Raw genomic sequence first — 26,909 nt, 5'->3', positions numbered from 1 at the left:
TTTCGAGGGATAAGAAGTATTAAGCAGGGAGATCCTGTCTCTCCTTACCTCTTTGTGCTTACAATGGATGAATTATCAATGTTATGAGATGTTGATACCATAAATGCTCTTTTCAAGTATCATCCTAAGTGCCTTCGAGTGCAATTGACTTATCTTATGTTTGTCGATAATCTTCTTATTTTTTCTAAGGGTATTGCTGATTCGGTGGCTGGTGTTTATTATGTTCTTCTGCAATTTTACTTTCTTTTTGGGTTGCAACTCAATGCCTCCAAGAGTGAATTATTTGTTGTTGGGGTGCCTCAATAGGAGTTGGCTCTCATTACTACTTGCACAGGGTTTAAAGTTGGTAGGTTGCTAGTGAGGTACCTTGGTGTTCCTCTTGTTTCTCGAAAGTTGTCTTGGTCTGGCTATGTTACTTTAACCAATAAGATTCTGGACAGGATTCAAGGGTAGTCTACTAAGCACTTGAGCTATGCTAGTAGATTGCAACTCATTAAGGTTGTGATATTTATTGTGCAAACTTATTGGAGTTGTCAATTTCTAATGCTTAAGAGTGTTCTCAAGAATGTTTGTCAATTTTGTCTTAGCTTCTTTTGGAAATGGGAGGTTGGCTCGGGTCGAGGGGCTTGTGTTTGTTGGAAGGTGATTTGCTTACCTAAATTTGGGAGGGGCTTGAGACTAAAAAATATGATAGAATGGAATCAAGCTTGTATTTTGCAGCTTGCTTTACTTGCAGGAGAGGGGTTTCTTTGGATCGCTTGGGTTAGTGAATATGTATTAAAGGGTAGGAGTTTTCTGGATGTGACTCATATTTCAATGAGTAGTTGGAATTGGTGAAGGATGCTTAAGTTGAAGCCTTTGGTTACTGCCACTTATCAACAGTTTGCTAATGCAAAAGTGAGTGATTTTTTATTGTGGAAGGCAATTAGAACTCGTGGTATGAAAGTAGAATGACACTATTTGCTATGGTTTCGTTTACATATTCCCAAGCATTCTCTTATTGCATGGATGGTCATTCTTAATAGGCTCCCAACCTGGGATCGCTTACTTGGTTTTGGGATTTCAATTTATACTTGTTGCTTTTTTCTATATGGACGGTACAGAGAGAAGTGATCACATTTTATTTGAGTGCAATTTTTCAAGGAATGTGTGACAGTCAATTTTACACCATTGCTCCATTCTGGGGCTATGAGAACTTGGAGGCAAGAGTTAGCTTGGGCGATATTAAAACTTAATGGAAAGTCCTTGCTTGTTACTATACTCAAGCTTGCTTGAAGTGCACATTTGTATGTGATATAGAGATAGAGGAACAAGAGGAATTTTGGTGCACTTTATTGACTGAAGATGCTATCTTAGTGCAGGTTAAAGAGATTGTGCGGGCTCGTATAGGAGGAAGACCAATCAATAGAACTGATCCTGTTAATGCTTCATTTTGTGCTTATTAAGGTATCATTGGTTAATTTGTTTGTATAGCTTAAAGTTATTATATAGTTTTTTTTTTCTTTTTTCTTTTTTTTTTGTAGCAGTTTAACTGCATTCTTGTATTAATGAATTTCATTATTCATCCAAAAAAAAAACAGCTATAATTAAATGAGTAAAACCATCTATGGATCAAGCCAATGTGAAGTAAAAATAAGCTCAAAGTTTAAAGAAAATTTAAGTCTAGGAAGTCGATTTGTCTAATTGTCAATTAAGAAATCAAGTAGTTAAATATACCATAAGTCTTAATACTCTTCAAAAATTTAGAATTTAGTTCATATACTTACATTTCCAAGAATTTATCTCTATTTTTCAGAGTTAAAATTTGAGTTCAACTATTAGCAATATTAAATATTTTTGTTAAATTCAATCCCATAACAATGCCATTTTTAATTACATAACTATCAAGTGATTATATTTTGTTTATTTCAAAATGTCACACCAAAAAATTAATAATATTAACAAATTGACCTAAATTTTGAAATTTGAAAATAGAGACTAAATTCTGAAAATGAAAGTGTAATGGCTAAATTTTAAATTTTGAAAAGTACAAAGACCTATGACATATTTTAACTTTTATTTTTCTTATATCCAAGATTACATATTTTCCAAAACTAATAAGAAAATATAGTAGCACTCTCATTATGAAACCATCTGCCCCATAATAAAATTCTTAATGCTGTCCCAACTTCAAATTACTTTTACCTCACTCTTATAACGTGAGTCTTATTTTAGAGTTAAAATAAAATAGAAAAGAAAAAATGTGAAATATGAATAGATATGTTTGGTTTGAAAAAAAAAAAAAAAGAGAAGATTAATATACATGTTTAATAATATAAAAATAATAAACGAATATTTGATATATTGTTTCTTGCATAATTTTCATGTCTTGTTAGTAAATAATAGCACAATATTTCATCATTGGTGAAATAAGAAATAGTAGAAGACATAAAATAAATGCTAAAACTGAAACTCAAATCTAAATTTTGAAACCTAAAACATGATATAAACCCTAAATCTTAAATCATAAACTCTAAATTATAACCCAAGAAAAATATAATAATTATAAACCCTAAATCTTAAATATTAAATCATTAAGCCTTTTTTAGATTTGTTACTTTCGCTATATAAATTGGTGCATTGGAGGAATTCTTTGTGAATTCTCAACTCTTTGGTCATGTTTGAAAGGAAAGTATAGCCTAAGACCACACAGATTGTAGTAAGCATGTAATTGTTTTTTATGTATTTGAACGATGAATAGATAAATTTCACATTTCACTGGAATGTCTTTTATATTTTTATCTTTCATATTTTGCATGTATAGCTAAATTGTAACAAGCAAATATTAGCTCATTGATTGCCTAAGTTCAAACTGACAATAAGTGGCATTGTAAAAGCGTTTACATTGCGAGAAAGAAAACTTACTTCAGTAGATAATCTAAACGAGTCCGTAATCCTGTAAAAGAATTAAAGTTAGCATTTGATTTAAATACTGAAAATGATTATTATGTCATCTACAATTCCAATTGAGGAGATGACTAGTCTTGGTCATCGGAGCAGTTGACTCTCTAGGTAGAGATATATATGTATTCATTGGCAGAATGAAACATTGGATTGGATCCAAGATGAATTAATTTTGAATCCATTTGTGAATTAATTCACTTATGACATTCATGGTGTGATTTCTACCAATTTAGTTTGGGACAGTGACAGATCAATCGGTCCGGTCTAGCCACCGATTGGACTGTCAGCCCGGTTAAACCAATTTTTGAGTTTTGGTCTCGGTTTTGGGCTCCCAAACCCAATTTACGATCTCAGGTCCAATTTTCAAGTTCAATTATCCATTAAGTTAATTGTCTAACTTGAAAATTAATTTTTAAAAATATCATATTAATTTTAATTAATTTGATTACTTTAATTTTACATGATCAAAATTAATTTTCCCAAAAATCACTTAGATTTTCCAGATTCATTTTTCAAGAAAATTCTTTAATCAAATTCCGTAGTTGAACAATTCTTACGACTGCTCAATTTAATTCCACATCAAATAAATCGACTAAATTAAATTATTTCCAAAGTCGTAGCATTTTCTTCTAATTCAAATGTAGTTCGATTTAGCTTTTGTTGAGCTAGCTGAGGGACCAATTGAACATATACAATTAGGCTTTAGTAATTGCAATTATGTCCAGAAGTATTGTTCCGATACTTCACAATTACTTAATCATGGAGTCAGTCTACAATAAGTACTATGATTAAAAACTCATTATTTCATACTCTTTACGAAAGCAATGAATCCAACTATTTTGTCCAATAACTCCATGTGTGTGTTACCCTCATATGATATCCTTAATTCCTTTAAGTTAAATCCGTTAACTCAATACAATCCTATTTTATCTCATTGTCACCATTGTGTATTCTTAATGATTAATATGATCATTGTCAACTAATGACTCTATTAAATTGCTCGTTCAAGAATAAATAATCCGTGGCCACGTTCCATATTTACCAATCCACACAATGCCAATAAGAAGATATCGTTAAATCTTTAATTGAGCTTTAAATTCCACTGTTTGCTAGTAAAATCATGCCATAGACAAGTCATGAACCCAACATACCAACTATCAGCTCGATCATTTTTAGAGCATAAGCCTCCACTTATATCAAAGCACATGAGTTACATACGCATGTCAGTGACTAACTAGGATTTAGGTAAATCACACCATGAATGTTATAAGTGAATTAATTCATAAACGGATTTAGAATTAATTCATCTTGAGTCCAGTCTATTGTATCATTCTACCAATGAATACATCTATGTCTCTACCCGTGGAGTCAACTACTCCGATAGCCAAGACTAGCCATCTCCTCAATTGGAATTGTAGACGACATAATGATCCTTTTAAATTTTTGAATCAAATGCTCACTTTGATTCTTTTACGGGACTACGGACTCGTTTAGATTATCTACTGAAGTAAGTTGTCTTTCTCGTAATGTAAACATTTTTACAATGCGACTTATCATCAGTTTGAACTTAGGCAATCAATGAGCTAATATTTGCTTGTCACAATTTCGCTATGTATACAAAATATGAAAGATAGAAATACAAAAGACATAATATGAATTTATTTATTCATCGTTCAAATATATAGAAAATAATTATATGTTTACTATAGTATGGGCACATTTCCCAACAGAAATGAGAAATTTAAGGGTTGGTTAGGGACATCCAAAAAATGATTTTTAGGGTTGGAAAAAATAAGTTTCCTTGGCTGTAAATACAGCCTCAAAATCAACACCAAAAAGAGAAAGAAAAAAAGGAGAAAAAGAGTATTTATCGGCACCACCATGAGTGGAGCAGTGGGGGTGACAATAGGTAGTAAAGAGGGTTGATATGAACGGTAATAATGAGGGTTAGGGGTAGAAATAAGGACTGTTTAAGAGGTTAAAATACTCAGCAAGGTGGCTAGAAATTAGTAGCAAAGTATTTGACACGAAAATGGTGAAAATCACCATAGTTTAGACATCACAAGGAAGAGAAAGAAGAAATTTTGAGAAATGAGGAGTGGAACGACTAGGGTTGAGAAAAGATGAATAAATTCTAAAAAATGAACAAAAAATGTATTTATACCTAGGTTAACTAGGCTTGGGTGGCAAAAATAGGAGAAGGGGAAACTTTTAGCAAAAATTAAGCTAATTTGCATGGGAATGGAATCAAACTCGAGTTCCTAAGCAAATTGCACTATCTCATTGTTTCCTTTTAACCACTAAGCTAACCACTCAACCTTGATACAATTTTGCAAACTTTAAGCCAAAAATTTGAGATGTTACAGCTTGCTCATTTTTGGTTAGATTAAAGACATGTTTAGGTTCATCTACTAATACAAGTTGTTCAAAAAATACAAGTACACTTGACAAAAATAATACACTAAGGGCACTAGATCCCAACACTGCTTCTATGATTTGAAGTCAGAGTGATTTTTCATGGGAAGTAAGTTAATTCTAATAGTGATATTGGTAGGAGTAGCAATAGTTATGCGAAGCCAAATAAAACAAACTCACATGCGATTTCAAATACAAACAACAGATTAATAAATTTGAATAATGGTAAATCTTATCTTAAAATATTGGACATTTCATTAAATATTTTCTTTTATACAAAATATTAGTTTATAAGTAATATATTAATGTAATAATCAAATATATATATATATATTTGATATAAAAATATAAGGAATAATAAATATTGTTTTTACACATTTCATTACTCACATGTAAACCAAAATATTAAGGCATGTTTGTTCACATAGGTGCTCCAAAAATGCTCATCTAGATTTTCTTTCTTTCAAATATACTTTCTTTCACTCATTGAATTTCTTTTAAAATTAGGTGTCATATATTTACCATTTAAACCACAAAATAGCTTGAAAGAAAAGTTAATGGTCCATGGGCCCCGCATAGACCTATCCATGGCCAAGCTTTGGACAGAATAACTTTTTTTCCATTGGTTGGATGTAAATTCAAATTAAAAATTAAGATATATATATATATATATATATATTTGTAAAATTGTATAAATTTTAATATTTTATAACATTTGAGCTCATGAACGTTTTAGTCTTTTGGGGTTAAAATCATAAAAATACATAAAATTGAAAAATAAAAGGAAAATTAGAACTGTGAGAATTTTAAAAATAAAAAATAAGGTTCCTGAAGACGTTGTCATCGTCGTTTAATCCAAAAATTAGAAAAAAAAATGTAATGTATTATGAAATACATTTATTTATTTTTATATTTTTTTACATAAATTATTATTTTTTAGGGTAAATTATCAAAATAGTCACTTATATTTGAATTATTACGTTTTAGCCACTTTCATTATCGTGTTGTAACATTTTAGTTACTAAGTTATTAATTGCTGTTAAGGGTGTAACGGTAAGTTGACGTGGCATGTTAAATTATCATTTCAAATAAAAATTTTAGGTTAAATTATACAATTGGTCATCATATTTTTCATTTTGAGCAATTTAATTTTTTCTTTTATGTTCTTTTAACTTTCTGTTTTTTCTTTATTTTCCATTATTTTCTGCTTCTCCCTCTATTTTCCTCACTTCTCCATCTCTTTTTATGTTATTTTTCTTTTTTTACATTCCCTTCTCCTATCCCCATATTCCAATGGAGGTTTCAAGAGCTGCCTCAAATGATTTTCGTGTAACTAAGCCATTAATCCATCATATGGTTAAATGCTACACATTAATAAATAACCTTGAGTTGACTGTTTGACATAATTTGCAGATGCTTCATGTTTGAAATCCCATTTCTTTGAATTAATTATGTGAAAAATAGAGATGGAGAAGGGAAAACAAAGGGAGAAGCAAAATAAAATAAAAAATAAAGAGAAAAAAATAAAATTAAAAGAAAAAATTAAATTGCTCAAAATGAAAAAATATGGGGACCGAATTAAATTGCTCAAAATGAAAAAATATGGGGACCGATTATATAATTTAACCTAAATTTTATTTTGAAATGATGATTTAGCGTGCCACGTCAACTTACCGTTGTACTGTTAACGCCAATTGTGACTAAAATATTGCCACACGTTAACGTAAGTGATTAAAACATAACATTTCAAACATAAGTGACTAAAATATAACCTGAGATAAATAAAAGTGACAATTTAAGTAGTTTACCCCTTTTTTTTTTATTTTCTTTAACAAATTGTTAATTTTAAAGTTGCAATTAATTTTAAATTTATCTCTGAAATAAAAACAAGATATTGAATTCACATTAAAACCCAATCTACAAATTCCATTATTAAGAATAAAAATATAAAAAGAACATATATAGTTTTATTTTTAAATGAAAACTTACCGTCTTGTTTTTTCCGAATGGAGGTTTTTTTATCAGTTGACTAATGTGAAAATGGAAAGATTTAAACGTTCAAGATAGTTGAGTGACTCAAAAAAGATAAAATTGAATTATTGAGTGACCATTTAGCAACTTTTCATAATTAAATAATTAAAAAGAAATTTACTAATAATTAAATGACTATTTTATAATTTTTAGATAATAAAAAAACTCGTGGCTACTTTTTCAATAAAGAAAAAAGAGATTTAACTAATAAAAAATAATGATTTGCAACTTTAAAAACCAAATTAAACTAAAAAATCCTTCAAATTTCAATATTTAGACTTTGGATCCAATAGGGGTGTGCCTGCCCTCAGATAATAAGTAATAAAGATGTATAGGTTGAGGTTGGCGGGACATTATCCACACAACACCTGCTGCTTATATGGCGTGGCATTGACAGACCGCCCCACCAATCACCGCATCGTCGGTGGCCTTCGCTCACTACCAACCAGCCCACTTTTAATTATTTCTCTATCCCTTTTCTTTTCTTTCCTTTTAGTTTATTTTTTTACCCACCCTTAGCTTATAGATTTATAATAGTCACTACTTTTAGTACTTTGAATGTACTTATTATGCTTAACAAATAACAACGTGACATGTGTACTTTGCTTTTCAAACTTATCCAAATAATAATATCTTGTTTTATATAAAAAATATTTAATAAAATTAATAATAGGTTGATTAATCTATTGTGTTTTGAAGAATGTTCGTCTTTGAATTTCACACAGATTAATAAAGTAGTCTTGCTGATTAAGTCTTAACTCGATTAACATGAATATTATTGTCAATATAGGAGGACGTAAATTTGAGTGCGTTAAAGCACATTGTCATCTTATTTATAGACTGAAAAGAGATTCAAAGTTTGATACTCATGTAACTGTGTTCTCTCCATTATTTAATAACAATTTTGAACTTGATTTTTAAATAATTTTTATTATTTAAAAAAATTATAATGATAAAATTAGCTTTTTAGTTTTATCTATTTTGTTAATTTGATTTTTTTAAGTTAGATTTGACTTTTAAATTGATCATCAACAGAGTCGAATCCAGGGGATTGGGGCCCTACCACCCCTCTAAAATGAAAATTATTATTTTGATCATTTAGAAAATTTTAAAAATTAAATTAATAAAAGTAAAATTACACTTTGACCCTTAAAATTATAAAAATTTAATTTAATTATTTAAAATTATAAAGATATAGACTATTAAAATTAAAATTTCATTTCACCCCTCTAAAAAATTTTCAAGCTTAGCCCCTAATCACCAATCTTTTAAAAAAAATTTAAATTGTTATTTTTAATAGAAATATTAACTAAAATATTAAATGTTTAAACATAACAAACTTGTATAGTAATTCACGTGTATTTCATGTTATTTATTTTTTAATTTTATGAACTTTTATATTTTTTGACTTTTCACTTTTTTTTATAATTTTAAATTTTTATTGATGTGATGTATAAGACAAATAATTCAGTATATCGCACGTGAAGTGCACGCATGAACCGCTATGTCAATTGTCAAGATAGCATTGTTAAAAAATATATTTTTAAAAAAGATTTAACTCTTTTGTAAAGTTAACGAGTAAATTTAACTCTAAAAAAATAATGATCAAATTGACAATAGATATAAATATTAGTAACTTTAAAAATTTTAATAAAATATTATCACATAGATTGTATGGAGTAGAGCCTTTAAAATTTTTAAAATTTTAAAAGTAAAGGTAAAATTATACTTTACCCTTAAAAATAATAAAATTTTAATTTAATTATTTAAAATTACATTTTAATATCGTAAAATTTTAATTTAATTTTGATTTCCAAAAATTTGCTGGATTCGCACTCTGTGTGAGTGATTGCATTGAAAAAAATAGAATTATATTTGAAAATTATAAATCTAAGTATAATAAATAATAAAATCAATTAATGAGATCAAAATATTCAAACAAGGAACGAGCGAATTTCCAAATTTAAAAGATAATTGGTAGTATAAAAAGTTTAAATAATGAAAAAACCTATAAATTTTATCATTTTATTTAGATAAATTTTATACTTCAAAATAAATTTTAAAATTATAATTTTAAACCCCAAAATATTATCCTTTAATTTATATTTAAAATTTTAAATAAAATTTATTTGAATGTAAATAAAAGATAAAACTTTACTTGAAAATTAATTAATGTTTATATTAATTTTTTTATTATGTTGGTATTATAAATTAACTTGAAAAATATAATTTTTAAAAATTAAATAATTTAAACTAAATCTAATAATAAAAATGTAGATAATTAAAATTTTTAAATACATGTTGGTTCTTTTATATATATAAAATATTAATCTAGTAATAAGGCTAGGCTAAAGAAAAGAGGGGCAAAATAGGAAAGATAAAGTTTCACAAAATACAAGTAAACGTTCCCCTTCGCAAGTTCTTATTCATATTCTACAGTCTCTCTCTATTTTCCCATAAAGACTTGGCCTTTGCCTTGGCTGTTGGCTTTGTTTGATTTTGATTTTGATTTTTATCTTTAATTTATCTCTCTACACCATAAAGCATCACCAGCAGCCTCACGACCCTTTCAGAAATATGGGTTTTCACTGAAAACTCGGAAAGATTTAACAAAAACAAACAAACAAAAGGTGGTAGATGCATGCGCCACTACCACAATACCAACTTCTTCAAATCACTCTTCTACTTCTTTCACCATCTTTCCCTTCATTCCCTTTTAGCAACAATGAATCTTGAATTTTCTTTTACCTGATTTTGGTTTTTAATCCTTTTTTTCTCTCTCTCTATCTGTTTCTCCTCGGTTTCTACGCTGTCTCAACCACCACCTTTGCTTTCCCTTTCTCAGGTACCAAACGATTGATACGAACAATGACTTTTTCTTTCTTTCTTTTCATTTTTTTTTTGTTTATTTATGTTCTTCGCTGTAATGGATTGTTTTTGCTTTTCCTGGTTATGGAGTCATGACCAGTTTTTTTTTTTTTAGGCATAAAGGCTTTGGCTTTGTGTGGGTTTCTTTTTTTAACTTTGATTTTTATGTGTTTTGGGGGTTGGGTTTTTTGTGTTTTTCTTGTTTTTCAACTGCCTTCACTTCCATGAAAGGTGGTAGGTTGGTGGGTTTGACTTGTTTTTCAGGGAGAGATAATTGGGATTTTTATTGGGCAGACTCATTGGACATCTTTGTTAGCTTCAAATGATGAATGTTTTGGCATGAAAGTTTTGGCTTTACTTTATGCAAATTATGATGAATTTATCTTTTCATTTCTTGATTAAAAACTTCATGTCATCCTGCCCCCTTATCCGAAGCCTTGGTAACTTTAAGAACTGAATACATTCCATCTTAATAAGGGTTCACTGGAAACGTTTCGTCCGATTTGCATTGGTTTGTTCATATTTTTCTCTAATTTCATTTATGACTGATTCAACCTTCTTGTTTTTTCTTAGATGACTAATCCGTGCATGGGATTTAGATTTAACCCCCTGCTTTTCTATGTAGCATTACTGAAATCAAAATCTAACGTACGTGTAATGACAAACTAGTTGGTTTTCAGCCAAACGATTTCTGTAAGGAGTATGAGTGGTTGATATTAGTATTTTATAACAAAAGAGGATCAACATTTAGGAGTTTCACCAGGCACTTCTATTTTGCTTAGGTTCATTATCAGATTACTTGCTTTGACTCATAGTTCTGATGGCGTTCCTTGCATCTCTTGACCTTTTTTTCTTATTTTGCTATATAAGTGACTACAATAGGTGATATCTTAGATCCACTTATCTTACGAAGCTGTTTCCTATAGCCTTCTGTTTTTACCTGTCATCTTGTTTATTTTCTAACAGGTTCTTTCTTCTTTAATGCTCATCATTTTCTAATTGTTTAATCCACTTATAAGGCCACAGGCACAAGGATAGATGCAAAGGACGATCAATTAAGCCATCGTTCACTGAGTAAAAGGTTGCCAACATGGTGAGCTTACGCAGACGCAAGCTTTTGGGACTCTGCTCTGGTAAGCTTTAGTTGATACGTACTTTATCGTGTATAACTAATTATATCCATTGATAGCAATGAGTAGGAAAATTACTATATTGTGTTACATAAAGTGTGCCCTTCAATCTGCCTTTTTGTTTAGCTATGATTGAATTGTAATCAAGTTCTAAATTATGATTGAATAATTTCATTCACCAAATTTAGTGACATTTTGTAGGGAAGAATTCTGTTTTGACTCCACTTCATAGATTTTTTGGTAATGGAAATGCCCTTGAAACTTCAAGCCAGAATGCAAAATCAGTTAGTGTGCATCCTATTCTCTTAGATTCCATCAACCATGTGCATGGGGTAAGAGTGCATTATGAATCAATTGATCAAGTTTAGTATTAAATGGTTTCACTGTTTTAATTTCTCTTCTTGCTTCTTAGTTGTGTTTGCATGTATTGTTTGTATTCCTGTTTCTTCTATCATATTGTATGAACTTGGCAGCTTGCTGATCCCACCCTCCCCCCTTCTTCTGGGGCTAGGGATGCTTCCCTAAATAATGTCTCACTAGTATTCTTGAAAAATGAAAAGAAAAAAAAAAAAAGAAAGAGAATATATTGGTATGGATCATGAATCATAGTTCTTTTCTCCAATCTTTTAAAGCTTTACTAATCTTAAACTGGTGTTGTAACTTAGCCTTGTCGACAATTATATATTTTCTTTATTTTTTTCCCCACTATATTATAATTCTAGGAATGATTCATTTCATCAGTCATCGTCCAAATTAAGAGAAGAAAAGAAAGACCATCCATCATTTTGGAAGAATTTTTCTTCCCCGTGTTGAACCTTCTTTATTTCCATATTTTAGGAAGGCTTGGTAATATGCAATTAAGCTGTGTTCGTAGTTGATGATTACTGATGGAGATTACATTTTACCTTCACCATTGCTTTTCTATCTATACTTGCTTTGTAGGTGGTCACAACTTCATCTTTTCATGTGATCGGTTGATATCCATGGTAGGGTTAGTAAATTTTAGTTATATGAACATCCAAGCCATTTATTTGGTGGCATGTGTGGTCATGTCTTACAGTAGTGAGCTAAAGGTTTTTCTATGAGAAAACATAGGACATGGTATGTGGCTATGTGCTACTTGTTTTGACTTCTTTAACAGAGCTGTATGAGAACCACTGAATAGAATGAATTATTTCTTTACTCATGATTGATAGGAAATATGCAATTGGTTGTATAGTATCTTTTCCTGTGTGTTTGCAGCTTTTCCATATATGTGATCCTAAGGAGTCCGGGGTTCCTCTGCCCTTTTGGAGAAATAAAAAGAATATGATGAATCCGTTAACTGATAATGCCTGATCAGTTGAATGCATCTTGGGGCATTATTCTTACTAAATAGTCATTTAATGCCTCATGTTTCCTTGTTGATCTAGACTCACAGGATAAAATACTTGGCTGTCAATTTAAATGATATTTAAGTGCCCCCATATTTATTTAATTGGCATGCATTACATGCAACTTCATAATAAATATACTAAGTGATATAGATTCTTAATTTAATGATAGAGAAATACTAAGTGACGTGTGCTGTCCAATTCTTACACTTAAAATGCAACTATTTGATACTCTCTCAGAAAAGCATTCCTATGGTTAGCTGTGGATCCCCAAATGTTTCTGGCTCTGGATCATCAAAAGAGCATCATAATCAACCTTTTCCAGGTTTGTCTCTCAGGAAACACGTTCCACATGTTTAGTTAATATTGTTAAGACTAGAAAATTTTACTTGTTTACAGCTTGGTCTTGGTCTTCCCTTCCTTTCTCCACCCCCTCCTCTCATTCTTTTTTCTTAACTCTTTTCTCTTTCATAGAGAATGAACAATAAAATTGTGCCTCTCTCTCACTTCTGTTTAATATACATGTGTACAAGCACATATAAATTAGATAATAAAATGATGGGATATTGTATTCTACAAGGAACTCAGGCATATGTGGAAGTACTAACATAAAAAGATGCTATTACAACATAAAGAATGGGGAATCAAATAATGTTAAATCAATCACATTTTGCATGATCTTTGTTTGGGACCTTTTCTTTGCCTACTCCGATCCTATGGGAAAAGCTATTTTTGCTGGCTGTGTTGTATTCAAGTTTTGGGTTGTGAAGTGCAACTAATAGTTCAGTTGGAAGTTTCTTTCTGGTGTTTACCTATGAACTGAAGTTTCCTCGTTCTTATTCCACAAGAAAGCATATCTTGGAATTTGTTCAATGAGGATTACAGTGAAAATTCATGTGTTTTAAAATGATATTGGTGGGTTTACAGCCAAGTCCATACGCAGCTGTTTAAAAAGATAGTTTGGCTGGCAATACGTGCTCTTTGGGATTAATGGAACCAAAGCATTTTGAGATACTAGCTTCTAATCACTTATGTCAGACTTGTTTACTGTTCCTCCATATCAGATTTAAGTGGCTAGAAAGAGGTACCTTCAGATTTAAATGGCTTGAAATATTTATTTCCTTGCTGTATTTGCATTTATGGTGGAAGTCTAAATTAACCTTGCAATGGTCCTTGTTCCACTGATTAGGCTAAAACTCTCCTAAGATCAAAAGCTTCCTTCTCTCATTCCCCTTTACTCCTGCATACCGTTCTTGCCTCTCACTTGTTGTGAACCCCAGATTTGACACCAGCACAGAAGCTTCTTTATGCCAAAGAAGAAAAATAAGATTATTTCACAATTCATTCATCAAAGTTTGGTAGTATGGACAACTATTTCCAGTATTGCAGATTCGGAAATTACTGTATAGTGAATTCACATTATGAAATGATGTCATAAAATGCTTTGTTCTGCCAATGTTTAATGTCCAAAATTGGTACTGTTTTGTATTATATAGTAGAATCCTTGTGACAAGCAAGTTTTGGACTTTTATCTCCCTTTGGGCTCTCTCAGGGTGCTGCTTCTGATAAATGGCATGTTTGATATAAATAGAGAAGTATTGTGAGGAAGTGTCGGTGTTTTAACTTTTACCCCTTTTGTTAGTTAGAATAAAGAAGAAATTACATATCTCAGAACTGAGTCCATGCCATGCTGCTTCCATATTAAACATGTAATTACGTCTTAACATCTTCGTTACGACTGATGTCTGTGGACAATGTTATCGTCTGTAGGGCAACTGATCAAACGGAGAAAGCGGCACCGAAGGAAGCATGTTCAAAACCAAGAACCTTGTCTGATGAGGGGTGTATACTTCAAAAATATGAAATGGCAAGCTGCAATAAAAGTCGACAAGAAACAGATTCACTTAGGCACTGTTGGTTCACAAGAAGAAGCTGCCCGCTTATATGACAGGTAATCATTTGGCTTTTATCTTGCTTGTAATGACTACTACTAGAATTACTTCAAAAATTCTTATCACTACCTATACAAATATTGTTTTTCAGTAGCACACAGTAAGAAGGTTGGATAGTTTGATATGGATGCAAAATAACCTTTAAGCTTTATATATCAATGTCTGATATGAAGAAGCCATATTCATTTGTTTTCACTCTTAACTTGGTGGTATGAGGGATAATTGTACGTTCTCATTGGTATTAATGAATTTCTTTGAAAGTATTCATGTATAGTGATGATAAATACAAAGAAGCGCTATTCATATGCAAGTTCCACAAGAATATGGGATGGAATGTATGAAAAAGCGTTGAAGTCGTATGCAGTTCCTAGCATCTTTATATTAAGGATTAGTAAAGTGTTCTCATTTGTTTGTTTTTTCTTTTTTGTTTCTTCATCGACTATAAGTAAACAATGCCTGGTTTCTACCATTTCGTATTTTACTAAGACGGTTTCCTAGTGTTGATTTTTAGGTGATATAACTTACTTACTGAGTAGTTATGTTGATAGATAATATTTTTTATATGTAGAGCTGCTTTCATGTGTGGAAGGGAGCCTAACTTCGAGCTTTCAGAGGAGGAAAAACAAGAGCTTAGGAATTTCAAGTGGGATGAGTTTTTGGCATATACTCGCCATTCAATTACCAATAAAAGTAAACCCTCAGTGTATTGCTTTTCTATTTTTATTACCTCAGCTGCTATAAATTAAATATTCGATGTGTTTATTTTGAATGTTGATTACAGAATCCAAGCGAAGGCTCGGCATCAGACCACAGAAAAGCTCTGAACCAGCAATAGAGAATGGTCAGTGACAGGGCAAAGCAGACAAAAGAGTCAATAGTTTCTCAGCTTCAAAACAGGCGGCACTAGACTCTTGAGCCTCATGAAAAGATGATGGTTCCAGAGGAAGGCTGAATAATCTGGTTTTAGTTATTAAACTCTAGTTGCTGAGTCTCCATTTTTGGGTGTATAAAGGGCCCCTATTAGGGCAAGAAGCAATGATAAATCCCATTATTATCATTTTCTGGTAAGCAGATATCAATAGTTTTTAAACTTAAACCGAAATAAGTGGTAAATATTAGTTACATCATCAGCCTGACAACGAATCACCATTGTTATTAAGACAGATGAAAGGCATGCATAAAGATAATTGCAGAACTCCGAACTTGTTTTCATGTCATTTGTTCTTCCCATGTAGAGGAAAAAATGCAGAATTTGCTCAAAATGCCTTTACTAGCATTGACCCTTAGTCACATACAGTTAAGCCAATTGCATATGCTTAGGGATGCCAAAAAAGCCTGAAACCTATGGTTCCGAGCTGATCCAACCCGATAAGGTCAGTTTTTTCTCTTGAAATCAGGTTTCAGGGCGGGGCGGTTTAGCTTTAGAGAATGGTCGGGTTGGGGTCAGGTTTAGCGTGAGACCGCCCTGCCCCAAGATATTTATGAAATTACCCTTTTATGTTTTATTAAATAGTAATTAGGTTAAAAAGTCCATAAAATTTATCACTTAATATCATTTTGCTAACTTTACTCATTTCACGCTAGTTTCTTTCCTCTCATTTTAATTTATTTTTTCAAGTCTCCCTTCTCATTTCCCTTCCTTTTTTATCTATGATGTAATTTTTTTTTTTTACTTAGTCATCTCAAGCATGGTTTTTTTTATTATTAATTTTTGGGTTAGGGGTAAGTTAAATTTTTTTAAAGTCAAGGTTGGGTTGGTGTCGAGGCATCTTATCCGCTATTCGGGGTGCGTATAGGATACAAGTATTTGTTGTACATAGATGTTTTCAATTGTCTATGCATATGTACTATTGGAGAAAATTTCTTTTCTTTTTTCTCCCAAGTTTTCTCCTGCCTTTTATCAGTTGAATTAGTTCTTGTCCAGTTCAAGTAACACCAACTCTATGTATAGCACTGGATTAGAAAGGACTACGATTTTTGGCTGAACAAAGCTAACTTGATGAAGACTGGGTTTTCATCTATAAGCATCAGTCTTTACCATATCAACTTGATGAACACCGTCTCCAACAGATCTTGCTTGCAATGGTCTGGTTTTTTATTGCATGTGTTTTACATTTTAAGGCTTTGGTAATTGGCATCAACATCACCATATTTCTTGTGAACTGATTACTTGAATTGGGAACTGTAAATAATGCCTTTGATAATCTGGCAGGGAGTGGCACTGCAATCTGCATTGCCACTCCAGGTGTTGTTTAAGCACTTAAAAGTGCATAACTTGCTTGATTGTCTCCTTTATTATCCCTCATGCTAATTTGGTGCTTATCACCATTCACTCATTTGCTCTTACTGGGACTACAGTTGATTTTGCTGCACTTAAAGTGAGACCAAAATTTGGTTCTTTATCACTATTCACTCATGGTTGCTCTCAAAATCAAGAGGATTGAATATTGCTGTACTTATATCTTGCAAATCCACTTTCCGTGCCTATAACCTGGTAGGTCAACACCTTTGACTAAGGAGCATCATCTTGCTACTTGAAGCACCGACGAGCCTGTCCATTGAGACCACATACCTAACTTAAATAAGAAATCTATTACTTACACATCATATATATTCATTCCCTAGAGACAGCCCGGACATTAAAACTTATCTAAGATAACTTGATGATAAGATATTAGTAGATTAAATAATTTGGAGGGAGTCTAATAGCAATATGAGAACCACACGTGGCATCTTATGAGCTATCAAAGAAAACCCATTTAAAAGCCTTTGGATTTTGAGAAAAGGGGGCAAGGCATCTCTCCTAATTAAACTTCAACTCACCCCTATTCTTCTCTCTAATATTCTCTCGATACTCATGTTCTAGTTGTTCTAACTTATCTATAGTTCTCCGCTCTCTTGGTAAACCATCACAAACCATCACAAATTAATTCTTATATCAACAATTAGTATCATGAGTATGGGCTCATTCTCGACCTTAAAATTTAGTCGAATGATGGCTTCTCCCAACATCAACTTTCCCAATAACAAACTTTCTAAACAACCTCAACAACCAAAATTTTTCAAGCTTTCCTAGCAACCAAAACTTTCCCAACTTTCAAAACCAAGCGGACCAGAAAGGTCAAGTCCCCTGGGGAAACAACAATCTTAGCCAACAATACCATTATCCCTATAGTATGTTCAATCAACAACAGTATTACCCTCAGTACAACCATTCCCTAGGATATTATGGTCTTGCCCTAAGTACTCTAGCTTCGGGACACCGAGTCCCAAACTAGAACTCTATCCCACCACAATTCTAAGAACTATATATACATCCATTTTTGTTCGGGGCAAAGGGCGTACAACACCAAGAATCTAGCCCACTCTTCATTTGGCCCATGAAAATCCTCTTCACCGTATCATCTTTGTCAAAATAGTTTGGCCACATGCTATTTTGTGTAGGCTCTTAAGTCTCCTCTCCAAGTTCTTATCTATATAACCATCGGGACTCTTTCACCACAAGCAATGCATATAAGCATTCCTTAAGGTAATCACCTTCTCCATCTCCAAATGGCTACCTTAGCGCAGCTTGTAAAATTGCCTCATCACAAATTCATCAGTCAAAGGCAGCATGTGATCGTAGGTATCATTGTCGGGGAGTTTATATCTCATAGGAAAAGGGAACTCTTTGGAAAATTGGTGGCGAATTAAAATAAACTTCTTCTTGTCTAAGCAAAGATTGGATGTATGGTATTTAGGATATGTTTGACCAACATCCCATCCTTACCCTACTTTGTGAAATACAACATCTCTTATACTTCGATCTTTCCTTTGATTTGTCAATGTAAGTTTAAATGGGTTTAGAAAAGTGGACAAGCATGGAGATTTCTTATGAACATGTGGCAAAAGCTATCAAATAAGCCACCTCTCAAACTAATAAAAGAGTGACACGTAGCCCACCACTTAGTACAATCTCCTCTCATATTAATTATGTCAACTGTAGTGCACATCGCCCCTTAAATCGCTCTTATCAAAATAACATTTATTTTAAATATTTTTAAAGCTCCTAAAATGTCCTTGAAATATTTCTAACTCCAAATACCCATAATCCTTATGAGCATGTGGCCTCCCAATAGAAAGTTCACCTCACACCAACAAGTACCTCACAACAGTACAAGTCACCATTCAATACCCAAACAGGTTGTAAAAGTTTAATGTCTCAGGGAATGCGAATTTATAACCTCCCTATCGACCAAGGACAATTGTTATGCTTATACCTCGTGAGTTCACTTCGAGTTCCTATCATCTAGTGGGTTAATGTCTTTAACTAAAGAGGACTATCTTGCAAGCTTAAAACCTCACGAGCTTATCTATTAGGACTACATACTTGAATGATATGGACAAGACACTTGTCATTCATATGTTACGTATATTTATTCTGCAAATATAACAATCTAAATATTAACATGTTCAAGACAACCTACAATAATGAGACAATAAACCAACTAATTTGCAAGAAATCTGGAACCAATATGAGGGCAACAAGTGACACCTTAGGAATTATAAGAGAAAACACCCTTTAAAGGCCTTGGACCCAAAGAAAAGAGGTCAAGACCCCTCTAATAACTAAACCTTCAACTATCCATACTCGTCCTTTCTCTTATCTTCTTTTGATACTCATATTTAGATCATTTTAACTTACCTACAACTTTTCACATTTCGAGTAAATTGTCTCAAACCACTACAACCTAATTCTTGTATCAACAAATATATATATATGCATATATATATGTGATTTATTTCGCTTAATTCTTGTATCAGCAAATATATATATGTATGTATTTACATATATGGCTCATTTAGCTTAATCTTTAGTGCTTATCTAATTATCAAACATGGTAAAGCTTTTGGATAATGTTAGTTCAGCTTCTTGGCAGCTAATATTTCATCCGCGAAGTCTAAAGGACAGACAGCAGCAACATAGTTTGAATTCAAGCTGTAATATTTCAGACAACTTTCTCCATTAAGTTAAGCTGTAATTTGGAATGGCATCATTCAAGTAGATGATGGTCAACCCTTCATACACTATCTTACATTAGGTTACATATAACATCACTTGTAATTCTTATTTTACAGTCCAAAAACCCTTCAAACATCAAAAAGGCAAAATAGCAATACAAAAAAAAAAGGAATATTCTTTACTGTCTGCAATATATGCTAATAACATTTGAGCATCTCTTGCTCTTTGCTACTGCTGGTAGCTGATACTTCCTCCAGCTCGAGCCTCTGTGGTCTCTACATGATCGTCATGTGAAAGACGCAGCCTTTTACTAGGTTTCTCCATCGAATCAGATGATCCCACTGCACCTAAGACTTCATTATCAGCAGCAGATGGATACGGTCTGTTTTCTTCTAGGAGGTAGGCTTCATCATTGTCAACAAAAATTGAATTCAAGAACTCAACATCATCTGGGTTGGTGATAGATTGATCTTGAATCCAATTAGAGTTATTAGTTGCCTGTGGTACTTCTAATAACTCATCAAACGATAACCCCTCATTGTAGAAAAATTCCTGAAACGTATGCAAAAACAGCTTTACTTTTTATCTTCATCATAATCTGCAGGAATAAATAACTAAGAGAAACAGATTTTTACCGCCAGAATTAAAACCTCATCGCCAAGATACTCGAAACTAGAAGGTATTCCTAATCCCTCAACTGCAACAACTACATTATTTTGATCGCTTCTTTCGACGGTGATGGTTTCATCACCATTAGTAAGAACCGAACTACAGGACTTATCATCCTTTTCAATGATGCTATTCAGTTTTTGAACCCCACTGTTGCCTTCGGGTTCATTGCATTCTTTTGACCTCTCGTGTAAATTTCCCTGAATCAAAGAAATGAGCATTTAGTCATCATCTAAACAGATAAATGATTAAGAAATTCTACATTAAGCATCTTACCTTCGGAATCGCATCATCCAGATCATGAGACGATAAATTAGAGACTACATCATCATTGGCTATATTATGTTGACTACTTATTTCTCCGGCATAACTCTCAATGCCGGATTGATTATGAACAACATCATCACAGTCCTTATGCTGACTTGATTGCCCAGCATCAGTGCAGGAAATATCAACCCTTTTCTTCAATTTACAAAGGTTGAATGTTTTCTACAACAAATCAAAGCAAATAAACAAAAAATCGAACATAATAAAAGCTAAAATATATTAATTCAAATGAAATAGTGACTTACCCGATCAGTGTCAGTGGAGTTAGGGGCAGCCACGAGTTCATACTCATGCATAACCCAGCAAGTCCTGATTTTGTCTTTATCATTACATTGGCCTTTATAGTAAACCAAGGTCTTCTTGGTGCCAATCACCTTCCCTGTTTTAGGGTCTATAATTTTCCGAGCATTGCCCGTAGGTTTCCAATAACCTTCCCGGGTGGTCCGGTTAATTCGTTTACTATTCCGGTAATTATATGTCGGTGTATATATGAAGTACCATAATCGATCCCCAGTTTGCAATTTGGAACTCTCTGAAACACCAAAACATACATACATATATTTCACCAAAATGGATATAAAAAAAAGTCCCAACAAGTTCACCATACATATATAAAAGATTACCAGCTAGTTGCCAAGGCTCCCACTGGCAGATGTCCGGTACTTGATCAATAACTTGGACGAGAGAATCACGGTCGACGCAGAAGGTTACGAGGAGCAGATACTCGATGAGTTCTTCGTCGGTTGGGTGAAATCTGAAACCTTTAACTGTGTTCATTTTGTTTCAAAGAGATTGCTAAAGGAAACTAGAAGTAAAAAAAAAAAAAAATGGCTGAAGGAGTTGAAATGAACCAAGAGAGCATAGGAAAGTTTGTGCCAAAATATTAACATCCTCTCCATGTATATAAATATACAGAGAGTGGAGGACTGAGGCAGTAATTACACTCTCCTTGCTTACTAAGTTGTAGTACAAATACTTCAAGTGGATCCGACTATACGTGTCAGTTCCTCTTCGGATCACTATTATTCTTTTTCTTTGCTACAAGGACCACTATAATTCTTGGCCTTCCTGGCTAAGTTTGTAATTTCAATAATCTTTTATATTTTTTCTATTTTTAATTTTAAAATTTCATTCTGTAACCCAAATAGATAAAATTCATGGCCTATATTATTTTATTGTGCTAATCTAATAATTATCAATATTATTTTTCTTAATAGTTTTAATTTATATAGATTTTTCTCATTTATGTTTTTGACACACATTTAAATAGTGCTTTGAAATAATACAAATCCAAACCCTATCTTCCAGTATCCATCAATATTTTCCTTGCATTTGCTAGGAACTTGACGTCGACCCCTTCCGAAAGTGCTTGACTCAAAGCTCCCTTTGTTTGCTTGGAATCAAGCCAAGGAATTATCAATTCACTTGGTCACCAAGGAAACACTTTTGGTCAACTTTTTACCAGTTGAATTTTATTATAGGTGTAATCATTGGATTCTCCATCTCATCTAAACAAATTGCTTTTAGTTAAAATTTTGATTTTTATAAGTACTTTTAAAAATATTAAAATTAAAATTTTATTTTTTCTTCTAAAATTATTTTTGATGCTTAATTACTTTTTCACTCTTTAATAATGTAGTATTTTCTTTTTTTATTTTCTTAGTACTTAACTACAAATGTGTTTAAATCATTAATTAAAAATAAAAAATTTTAAAATAATAATTACACATATTTAATGGTTATATTTAAATATTTAAAATATAGTTTATATATTTTAATTAAATTTTATAAATAATTAATATTTATTGCTTAAAATATTTAAAATTTATATTTCATATATTAAAATATTAACAATAAATTATAATAATTTTTATTCTTACTAAAATATAATAATATTAACTAATTTAAATATTATTTAAATATATATTTGTTATTTGATAATAACATTCTAAAATGAACATTTTATTTCTCAAAATATTTTTAACAGCAATACTAAACACTTAAATTTTAAACTAATCTTTTCAAAATCATTTTACACAGTACTTTTCAAAAGTATTGCTAAGCTAGTCCTAAATCTTGCAAAAACTGCTACTATATTTCAAGTAGATATCCTGGAAAGGGAAGTTTCACTCCCAGCATAAAATGTGCAGAGCAATTCATCTAAATAAAAGCAAAATAATAAATGAAAATTGATGTCAATATATCTTAAAATCCATAAAATCCAGGTGCATTTAGCCAGCAAAGCCAGTTCAGAGCTCAAAGTGGGTGGATCTAAAAGATAAGAACAACATTAGTATCATGATATTCTACACTTTGCAACTTCTTTGTCTTCCCAAACATGGCATATGTAAGATGACCATGCAAGGGGAAGTGTCATTTGGTGCTTCATTAGCATTCTTCTACGAAAGCAAAGATACAAGAGAGACGAACTCCAATGTTATCCGACCCTTGGATCTTGTGTTAATGACAAAGTGTTCAGGATATTTTCTCAACAACATAAGCAGACCGTACCATGGTTTCCCCTTGGATTCAGGACCGGGCCAGTCCTCGGATGTAAGGTATCTTCTAACTCTGCTGTGATGCCAGACGCTACTAAACTGTTCAACTAACTGTAACAAGAAAGGCAAGGAAAGTAAGCAATCTTGTAAACTATTAAGGTTCAAGAATCACAAGAATGGGATAAACCAAATGAGAGGAGAAAAAATGCAGGCAAGAGAAATCAGAACTCTTTAAGCAAACATTAGCCAATGGACTTTGTTCTTTCCTAAATTTCTGTAAACTTTCCAGACATCAAATACAAATATGCTAAGGAGATCTTACAACCACTAATTCATTGAATTTGTAGCCACTTTAAACAAAGGAAAGTTAGGAGCGGAAATAATCTGTGAAATTTGAAATCAATAAATCAGAATTACAAACTGACTAGATCTTGTTCGCCCCTATAAATTGCAGGAGCTAAAAAGAAAGGCGCGCGAGGAGAAGGAAAATAAGTAGCACTACTAGCGTGGGTTGTTGTCATTATCATTCGCTTACAAGGACTCTTCCTTTTTCTTTCTCCAATACATGTACATTGATTTTGTGGCCTTTTTGATAGCGTGACATCACAATCGAGCAAGAAAAGTCTTAGCTCCTAATTACACTCCTACTCTATCAAAATTTCGGAGCAAAATATAGAAGAACCATTTCCATGCCAAAATCTAGAAAGCATGGTAAAGCACATTAATAAAGGGAGAATCAAAATAAAGCATCAGTGCTACTGTCAACTGGTCAGGGATGTCATCAGCAAAAAATAATTATATTTATGCAAATGTCAAAAGCCCAAACTGGAACTAACATAAGATTTAGATCACTATAAGCTTAAAACTAACCTCAGCGTGGAGTTTCTCCATGGCCATCCATTCTCCAGGACCACAAAGATCTGAAAGCACAGTAGCTACAGAAGAAACCACATCCTTCTCTTCCAACTGCATAAGTTGTTGATTATCAGATTCTCGGTCAACTCTAGATCTTCCCTCTCCCTTCTTCTCTACAGGAACTGCAGATGATACCATGGCAATCAAACAGAATTTATTGTCCATCAAGTAAATAAAGGAGGAACTTTTAGTTCCTGTTCAGGTAAAATATTGAAAGAAAAATATTGATGAATTGAATGAGAACAGCATTAAGGAACGAAAGTTGATGCTCAAGGATGTAAAACTGGTTGATGAAATCCTAGATATCATTTTGGTGCCATAAAAATCAAAAGTAACTTTTTGAAATGATAGAGTCAGTAATTCGTGGCTGACTTATCATAAATTATATACCTAAAACATCATAGATAACATGGAAACTGGAAAATATACTTAGGCTACTAGAGGATTGCTTATTTCCAGGTTGAGAGAGCAGGACATGTTACCTAGACATAATCTGATGGATACCAAGTAATAGGCTTAATAACGAAGAGTCAGATGAAAAGGAAGAAGAAACGGCCAATAGTAGTCTGAGACAGGGAAATGAACGCTGAGCATGCAAGTCCTGGTTGAGCAAATGCAGAAAAGAATAACAAGTGCCACAAAACCAAAATTACGCCCATCCATGACTAACCAATTATGGCAAATTTTAACATCTATAAAGTATTAAACTAGTGTCAATTAGTACTTCCAAACATCATCCTTCATCTTCTCTCTTCAACAAGGCTTTGTCACTAGTTTCATTAAAGGCTTCAAGATGACTACATTGGATGTTCTTCTGAAAATGTAGAGGGGAATCCCCAACAACTACCAAAGAAATAAAGGTAACTCAAAGCCAGGATAATCCAATGAATTGGGGTGGTTCTCCAAAACCAGATCAGATTCGCTAGATGAGGCAGAATGAGGAAAAATGGTAAGGACCGGTGATGAATTATGGAATGCAATGGGAAACTCCTTGAACAGGAAATCGACAAGAACAAAGCTATGCAAGCAAAATACCACCAGGAAAAAAGGATCCAGGTTCAATTTAGCAAAGTATTTTGAATGCTGCGTGCGTGCAACCACAATTAATTAACAAAGTGAGTTTCTAATTGCCAGAAAAACCACGACAAATAGCATTGGAAAGAATGAACCAAGGAGCTAAATAGTTCAGGCAAGTGTAGCAAACTCAAACATAGCTATTCTCAGAAAACAAGATCTATCATTCTTCTCAACTAGAAAGATAAATGTCGTTTGCAATCTAACAAATGTCACAATATTCTAAATACAAAAAGGGTAGAAATAATCCCAAAACATCAGTATCCTAAAACATCAAGCAAATTCAATTCTACATCATCAAAAACTAAATATTTACAAAACAATGAACTTTAAAAAGCAATGGTTGAAGAATGACAAATTTTCTTCCTACAATTCCATAATAACTAGGAACAAATAACAACAGACAAAAATTGATCAAACGATCGAATAAATGATAAATTTTAATAAAAAAACCAATAGTCATTTATACTAACCTAATGCTCCGGCCAACCCCACCTTTCCTCCGGAACCGGCCTCGGTTCCACTATACCAATCTTCCCTTCTAACCTTCTTCCCACCACTCCCAACATCCTCTTCCTCCCCGTACTCATCCTCATAATACTCTCTTCCTCTCCCTTTCTTTGCTCCCGCTGCCACCACAGCAGAACCCGCCACGGACCCCACCGTCCTCCCCATCTCCGCCCCGCCATGGTGACCATAGTGCGGTACACCTCCAGCCGCTGACCCAGCACCCGCGGTCTGGTAAATCGAAACATGGTGCCTAGGCGCAAGGGCTCCCCCGAGAATACTCCTCACGGGGAGAAGAAAGTAAAATTGTTTATCTCCAATTTGGAGGAGGTCTTGTGAATCCAGCTTGACGGGAGGGTTACCAGGAAGGTGGAGGACGCCTTCGACGAGGCAGCCGTTTTTTCCGAGGACTTCAAGCGCGAAACGACGTCGGGTGAAGTCGTAGAAGATGCGAGCATGGTGGCGGGAAATGTTCATACCGCCGCCGAGGCTGGCTAAGTCGACGTCGACGGTGGATTTCTTGGAGTTGCGGCCGAGCATTATGGAGTAGGTTTGCATGTAGTATTCGAAGTCTTCGCCTTGTAGCTTGGCGAATCCCGCCTCCACGTCGCTCCCACCCGTCGTGCCCATTGCCGATTTCGGTTTCGATTGAATTATTGATTGATCCAATGCCTTGTTCCAATAATGAAAAGGGTGTCGGAGTTTCCAGGATGGTTTCCCCTTCCCGCTTTAGCCCCTTCCTATTCTCTCATTTTTTTCCTTGATACCCTTTTCTAACTTTGGTCTAAATCTGATTTTAGTCCCTTTACTGTGCTAAAATTCATATATAGATCCTTCTACTTTAATATGATCAAATTTAGTCCTTTGCTTTTATAATGTAATTAGTAGGATGGTTAATTGTTGTAGATAAAGTGATTAGATTGATTTTTCTTTAAACATTATTTAATCATATAAGTAGCGATACCTAAAAAAATAATTAATCATGTTAAATTAATAATATTTCTATATATCAGTAAATATATAAAAATATTTTTTAATAATTTTTACATTATCATTTTAAAGACAACGACTAAGGGTGAGTTTGGATGGACAGTGCGTTTATATGCGGTTAGTGTAAAAACAGCGGTGGCAGTGAGATTAAATACTGTAGCGATATTGTAGTGTGAGATAAAAAGTAAGCTAAACGCACCGCACTGCACCGCATT

General features: G+C 32.9%; 3 protein-coding genes across 4 annotated transcripts; 1 reads left to right on the top strand and 2 right to left on the bottom strand.

The window, feature by feature from the left end:
* The first annotated feature begins 9,744 nt into the window (after positions 1-9,744).
* On the top strand, positions 9,745-15,817 carry LOC108454667 (ethylene-responsive transcription factor-like protein At4g13040). Of its 2 annotated transcripts, none has more exons than XM_017753317.2 (7): positions 9,745-10,234; positions 11,284-11,390; positions 11,589-11,719; positions 13,001-13,085; positions 14,531-14,711; positions 15,281-15,402; positions 15,494-15,817. In XM_017753317.2, the coding sequence occupies exons 2-7, from the start codon at positions 11,348-11,350 to the stop codon at positions 15,559-15,561; spliced, it is 630 nt and encodes a 209-aa protein (XP_017608806.1). In that variant the 5' UTR covers positions 9,745-10,234; positions 11,284-11,347; the 3' UTR covers positions 15,562-15,817. The 2 variants fall into 2 exon arrangements, with proteins under 2 accessions (XP_017608806.1, XP_017608724.1); XM_017753235.2 differs by having other exon boundaries at positions 9,746-10,234; positions 11,277-11,390.
* A 3,881-nt stretch (positions 15,818-19,698) lies between these two features.
* Positions 19,699-21,683, bottom strand: LOC108458960 (protein NTM1-like 9). Its single transcript, XM_017758348.2, has 5 exons — positions 21,334-21,683; positions 20,956-21,242; positions 20,660-20,872; positions 20,350-20,583; positions 19,699-20,266 (listed from the first exon to the last, which is right to left on the bottom strand). The coding sequence occupies exons 1-5, from the start codon at positions 21,485-21,487 to the stop codon at positions 19,943-19,945; spliced, it is 1,212 nt and encodes a 403-aa protein (XP_017613837.1). The 5' UTR covers positions 21,488-21,683; the 3' UTR covers positions 19,699-19,942.
* Positions 21,684-22,889: 1,206 nt separating this feature from the next.
* On the bottom strand, positions 22,890-26,480 carry LOC108458971 (FHA domain-containing protein FHA2). The gene is made up of 3 exons (XM_017758353.2): positions 25,671-26,480; positions 24,079-24,245; positions 22,890-23,319 (listed from the first exon to the last, which is right to left on the bottom strand). Exons 1-3 carry the CDS (start codon positions 26,332-26,334, stop codon positions 23,110-23,112), a joined length of 1,041 nt encoding a protein of 346 aa, XP_017613842.1. The 5' UTR covers positions 26,335-26,480; the 3' UTR covers positions 22,890-23,109.
* Positions 26,481-26,909: the final 429 nt, after the last annotated feature.

The sequence above is a fragment of the Gossypium arboreum genome, chromosome 7 (genome assembly GCF_025698485.1).
Source record: "Gossypium arboreum isolate Shixiya-1 chromosome 7, ASM2569848v2, whole genome shotgun sequence".
Lineage (NCBI taxonomy): Eukaryota > Viridiplantae > Streptophyta > Magnoliopsida > Malvales > Malvaceae > Gossypium > Gossypium arboreum.
The sequence above is the reverse complement of the archived record's forward strand: the minus strand, read 5'-3'. Positions and strand labels throughout refer to the sequence as shown.